Source organism: Natrix helvetica (assembly GCF_964273705.1).
Source record: "Natrix helvetica genome assembly, chromosome: Z".
Lineage (NCBI taxonomy): Eukaryota > Metazoa > Chordata > Lepidosauria > Squamata > Natricidae > Natrix > Natrix helvetica.
In genome coordinates this window covers 2,163,633-2,169,628 of record NC_138554.1, presented here as the reverse complement: position 1 = coordinate 2,169,628, position 5,996 = coordinate 2,163,633, and the positions used below count along the sequence as shown (strand labels likewise).

At 46.0% G+C, this 5,996-nt stretch overlaps 1 protein-coding gene across 1 annotated transcript in view; it reads right to left on the bottom strand.

The window, feature by feature from the left end:
* Positions 1 to 5,996, bottom strand: part of LOC309381418 (chromodomain-helicase-DNA-binding protein 3-like) — a 107,616-nt gene that overhangs the window by 38,731 nt on the left and 62,889 nt on the right. Inside the window, 5 exon segments of the mRNA XM_081932382.1 lie at positions 179 to 229; positions 233 to 437; positions 2,462 to 2,635; positions 5,595 to 5,716; positions 5,842 to 5,975. Of these exon segments, the coding sequence (XP_081788508.1) occupies positions 179 to 229; positions 233 to 437; positions 2,462 to 2,635; positions 5,595 to 5,716; positions 5,842 to 5,975 (686 nt within the window).

The following is a 5,996-nucleotide window of genomic DNA, read 5'->3' as shown; positions in this document are numbered from 1 at the left end:
GACGTTCCCTAGCAGGGTCACGAAACATCTGCAAGAAAACAAGCAAGCTCAGAAAACACCAAGGACCCCTATAGTCTTCCTCCTCCTCCTCCTCCCCCCCTCCACTTCACGAACCCCCTCCCTTCTAGAACTGATGATGTTACCTAGTTGGGTTATGAAACGTCTGCAAGAAAATCACCAAGCTCAGAGTCCCCCAAGGGGCCCAACCCTGAGCTGCAAGGATTCCCTTCTATTGATGCAAGACTAAGTGCCAAGTTCTAAACTCCCCTGGCACCCAGTGGGCTGGCAAACGTACCATCGCCGCGACGGGGAAGAGGTAGGGGTGATTGCAGCATTTCTTCAAGTCCATCATGATGTTGAGCAAGGAGACCTGGTTCCCTCCCCCGCGGGAGTTCAGGGCTTCGAAGTTGCGAGTCAAGATATATTTATAATATTTCCTGATTTGGGGGAAAAGGGAGAGTTAGAGGGGGGGGGGAAATAAGAAGGGAAGGGGAATTACGTAAGAAAAGGTGCTATAATATACATATTCACAGAAGCACATCTAATAACTTTATGGAAGGAGGGAGGGGGGGAATCCCATAACTAGATGGGGACATCGTTCACCCAGTTGCTGAGTTGATCCATTTGGGGGGCGTTCGTTAAATAGGCTGAACCCCAGCTGCTATGTCACGGATATATGAACCTCAGTGGCGCAGTGGTTAGAGTGCAGTATTGCCGGCTACTTCTGCTGATCACCGGCTGCCAGCAGTTTGGCAGTTCGAATCTCACCAGGCTCAAGGTTGACTCAGCCTTCCGTCCTTCCGAGGTGGGCAAAATGAAAACCCAGATTGTTTGGGGGGGGGAGGGCAAGAGGCTGACTGTGTAAACCGCTTAGAGAGGGCTGGAAAGCACAGTGAAGCGGTATATAACTCTAAGGGCTGTGGCTATAAATGTGCTTATGATGGCAAACCTATGGATGCGGGCCAGAGGTGGCACGCAGAGCCCTCTCTGTGGGCATGCGTGCCGTCACCAGCTGGTCTTCGTGGGCACTGGAGCAACAGAAAATGCCCCCCCAAATAGTCAAAAACGCCCAAAATCCAGGCCATTTTTTTCGGGCTGTTGTCAGGCAGTTTTTCAGACCAAAAACGGTCCAGAAAAAAGCCTGAAAATGGCCCCAAAAAATGGCCTGAAAACAGCCAGAAAAACGGTCAAAAAACAGGGAGGCGTGTGCCGGTGAGCTGGTCTTTGGGTTTCTGAAGACGTGTGCATGCATGCGTGTCCCGGTTTGGCCACTCAGTGCTGAAAAGGTTTGCCATCACTGTGCTAGGTCTCCAGCCGGCTTGGTTAAAACAAGATTGTGCAAACGCACGGAAAGAGTTATGTCCAATGAATCCCTCCATGACAGCAATTTCTAGACGAGTCCCAAAAGCTAAAACCTTAACGGTTTCAAAGCTGACTCACTCAGCTCTGGTGGCAAACCTATGACAGGTGGCACACCATGGCACTTTCGCTGACACGCGGTTGCCCGTGAGGCCTCTGAAAACCATACAAGAACTGGGCTCCCATCCAGACAAAAAGAGGGAGGGAGGGGGAGAGAGAGAGAGGAGAGAGGGAGAAAAATAGATTAAAAAGAGAAAGATGGAGAGAGAGAAAAAGAGACAGAAAGAAAGAGAGAAAGCAAGAAAGAGAAAGAAAGAGATGGGAAGAGAGAAGAAAGAGTGATAAAAAAGAGAAAGAAATAGAAAGGGAGAGAAAAAAGAGAAAGATGGAGAGAGTGTGAAAGAGACAGAAAGATTGAGAAAGTGAGAAAGAGATAGAAAGAGGGAGAGAGAGAAGGAGATAAAAAGAAAGAGAAAGGAGAAATAGAAAGAGGGAGAGAGAAAAGAGAGAAAGAAAGATGGAGAGACAGAAAGAGAGAGAAAGCAAGCAAGAAAGAGAGAGATGAAAGGAGATAAAAAGAGGGAGAGAGAAAAAGAGATAAAGAAGAAAGAGAAAGAGATGATGAGAGAGAGAAAGAGATAGAAGGAGAGGGAAAGAAAGCGAGAAAGAGAGATGAAGAGAAAAAGAGAAAAAAAGAAGGAGAGAAAAAAGAGAAAGAGAAAAAGAGAGAGACATAGAAAGAGAAAAAAAGGAACAGAAAGAGGGAGAGAAAATAGAGGGAGAGAGAAAAAAAAAGAGAGAGATAGAGAGAAAGAGGAAAGGGGGGATGACACGAGGAAGTCCAGTTGCCGTTTGAAGAGAGAGAGAGAGAGAGAGAGAGAGAGAGAGAAAGAAAGAAAGAAAGAAAGAAAGAAAGAAAGAAAGAAAGAAAGAAAGAAAGAAAGAAAGAAAGAAAGAAAGAAAGAAAAAGCCCCTTTGGGGACAACCGTAACCTGGATGGAGAATCATCTCCACAGAGACCTAAAAAACCCTCAACCCACGGAAAGGACTCGAGGCTCCTCTGCCCCCAAACAACCCCGCCACCCCCAACGCTGCCCCGTACTTCTGCATGGGGCTGAGCTCCACCCGAACGATCAGCTCCGTCTTGGCCGGCATGTTCTTGAAGACGTCGGCTTTGAGGCGACGTAACATGTGAGGACCCAGGAGGTCATGGAGTTTCTTAATTTGATCCTCCTTGGAGATGTCCGCAAATTCCTCCAGGAATCCTTCCAGGTTGCTGGGGGGAGAGAGAGAGAATGAGATAAAATGAGAGAGAAAGAGAGGGAGAGAAAAAGAGAGAGAAAGAGAGAATGAGACAGAATGAGAGAAAAGAGAGAGAGAGAGAGAATCAAATGCCATAAATTTACAGCTATAAAAGTATATTATATTATGTTTTTTTGTGTTTTCATTTGTTTTGTATTTGTCTTTGTATTTTACTCTTCTTTTTAAACTTGAAAATGCTTGAGCCCTTCCTCCTCTCTGGGGCAGCCCCTCAAATATTGGAAGACTGTCCTCATGTCTCCTCCTGGTCCTTCTCTTCCCTAGACTAGCCAGGCCCAGTTCCTGCAACCGTTCATCGTAGGTTTGAGCCTCCCGTCCCCTCATCATCCTGGTTGCTCTTCTCTGCACTCTTTCCAGAGTCTCAACATCCTTTTTTATAGTGTGGGGACCAAAACTGGATGCTGTGCTCTTACTAAGGCTTTATAGAGTAGTATTACCACCTCCCTTGTTCTTGATTGTATCCTTCTGTTAATGCAATTTAGGATTGCATTGGTTTTTTTGGCTGCCGCTGCACATAACTGGCTCCTATTTAGCTGGTTGTCCACTAAGACTCCAAGATCCCTCTCCCAGTGACCGCCATTAAGCCAGGTTTCACCCAGTTTATAGGTGTGCTTTTGGGTTTTTCTGGCCTAAGTGTAAGACTTGACTTTTCTCTACGTTTAATTTCCTTTTGTTAGATAGGGTTAGGGTTAATCCTCCAGTCCAACAACCAAACCTCCTTGGTTGTTAAGCAAATTGTTGCAATGCCTCCATTGCAATGTCAGTGGGACGGGAGGAGTCATCCCCAAATCTTCTCAGACGAAAAAGGACCATCAAAAATGCAAAAGCAAGTGAAGTGGGGAAGGGGAACCGGAGTGTTGGCAATACCCAATCTGGCCAGGAGAGGGAGCCCTTTTGCCAGACACAAAACTTTGTGAAACTGAGAAACAACTGTGAAGTGTCCCCAAGTCACCTCCGCATTGCACACAGACCCACAACAAAGGAGATGGGCTCTTGTGGGTCACCCGTCAGGTGTTGCAAAGGTATCTTGTCCACCTTCCTCTAGAATGCAAGAGGGTACAACCTGGGCAACTTTTAATATTTGTGGACTTTAACTCCCAGGTCATCACAACGTAAAAATAGGTGTGGAGACTCTGGAAAGAGGGCAGAGAAGAGCAACCAAGAGGATTAGGGGACTGGAGGACAAAACATATGAAAAAAACCACCCTCAGCGCTGGTAGCCCATCGTTCCGGCCTCAACAGTGCATCAAATCCTGTTTGCTTCTAGAAACCTACGAAGAACGTTTGCAGGATTTGAGTGTGTCTAGTTTCATGAAAAGAAAGACCAGGGGGGGACATGATAGCAGCCTTCCAGGATTTGAGGGGTTGCCACAGAGAGGAGGGGATCCACCTATTCTCCAAAGCACCAGGGGGTAGGACAAGAAGCAACGGGTGGAAACTAATCAAGAGGAGAAGCAACCTAGAACTAAGGAGAAACTTCCTAAGAGTGAGGACAATTAACCAGTGGAACAGCTTGCCACAAGAATAGAATAGAATAGAACATAGAACATAAAATAGAAGAGAACATAGAATAGAACAGAACATAAAATAGAACAGAACATAAAATAGAATAGAACACAGAATAGAACACAGAATAGAACATAGAATAGAACAGAACATAGAATAGAAGAACATAGAATAGAATAGAACATAGAATAGAAGAACATAGAATAGAATAGAACATAGAATAGAATAGAACATAAAATAGAATAGAACATAGAATAGAATAGAACAGAACATAGAATAGAACAGAACATAGAATAGAATAGAATAGAATAGAACACAGAATAGAACATAGAATAGAATAGAACATAGAATAGAAGAACATAGAATAGAATAGAACATAGAATAGAATAGAACATAGAATAGAACAGAACATAGAATAGAATAGAATAGAATAGAACACAGAATAGAATAGAACATAGAATAGAAGAACATAGAATAGAATAGAACATAGAATAGAATAGAACATAGAATAGAACAGAACATAAAATAGAACAGAACATAAAATAGAATAGAACACAGAATAGAACATAGAATAGAACAGAACATAGAATAGAAGAACATAGAATAGAATAGAACATAGAATAGAATAGAACATAAAATAGAATAGAACATAGAATAGAATAGAACAGAACATAGAATAGAACAGAACATAGAATAGAACAGAACAGAATAGAACAGAATAGAATAACAGAGTTGGAAGGGACCTTGGAGGTCTTCTAGTCCAACCCCCTGCTTAGGCAGAAAACCCTATAACATTGATCGCCAACCTTTTTCACCTCGGGTACCAAAAGCATGCCCACATGTGCCACCCATAATTTAATGCCCCCCCCTGTTTCCCCCCCCCCCCCCACATGCATGTATGGCTTTCTTGGATCCTGGGGAGGGCAAAATGGGCCTTCCCCACCCCTGGAGGCCTTTTGGAGGTTGGAAAAGGGCCATTTTCTGATTTCCGGTGAGCCCAGTACGTCCGTTTTCCGCCCTCCCCAGCCTCCAGAGGCTTTCTAGGAGCCTGGGGAGGGCGGAAAATGGCTCAACGTGCGAACAGGAATTTCGAGAATGGAAATTCCTCCGGAGGGCGAAAAACGGCTGAAAATCAAGGCCGAAAATCAGCTGGCCAGCGCACCCATGCATGCTGGAGCTGACAGGGCAATGCCTGGCGTGCCCTCAGAAATGGCTCCGTGTGGCCCTTGTGGCAGGCGTGCCATAGTTTCGCCATCACAGCCCTAGACCATCTCAGACAAACGGTTGTCCAATCTCTTCTTAAAAACCTCCAGGGTTGGGAGCGTTCACAACTTCTGGAGGCAAGGGGTTCCCCTGGTTAATTGTTCTGTCAGTTCGAAAGCAGAGGGGTAGGGGGAAGCGGAGCGTACTTGAATCTCTCTGGCGTGAGGAAGTTCAGCAGGTGGAAGAGCTCCTCCAGGTTGTTCTGCAGAGGAGTCCCCGTCAGGAGCAGCTTGTGGTCGATCTTGTAACCGTTCAGCACCCTGAAGAACTGAAATCGAGCGCGGAGGGCGATCAAGGGCCCGTAGCCGCTTTTTCCCCTCCTCTTCCTCCCTCATCCCCCTCCCCCCCCCACCTTGGCCTGCCACAAACCTGCTGGTTTGCCGTCATTCTCACCTTGGACTGATTATTCTTGAGCCGGTGAGCTTCATCCACCACGAGGCAGGCCCACCGGATGGAGGCCAAGGCAGCCTGGTCGATGGTGACCAGCTCGTAGGATGTCAGGAGGACGTGAAACTTCACCTGAGCTTCTCTCTGGGGGGGAAGAAAGA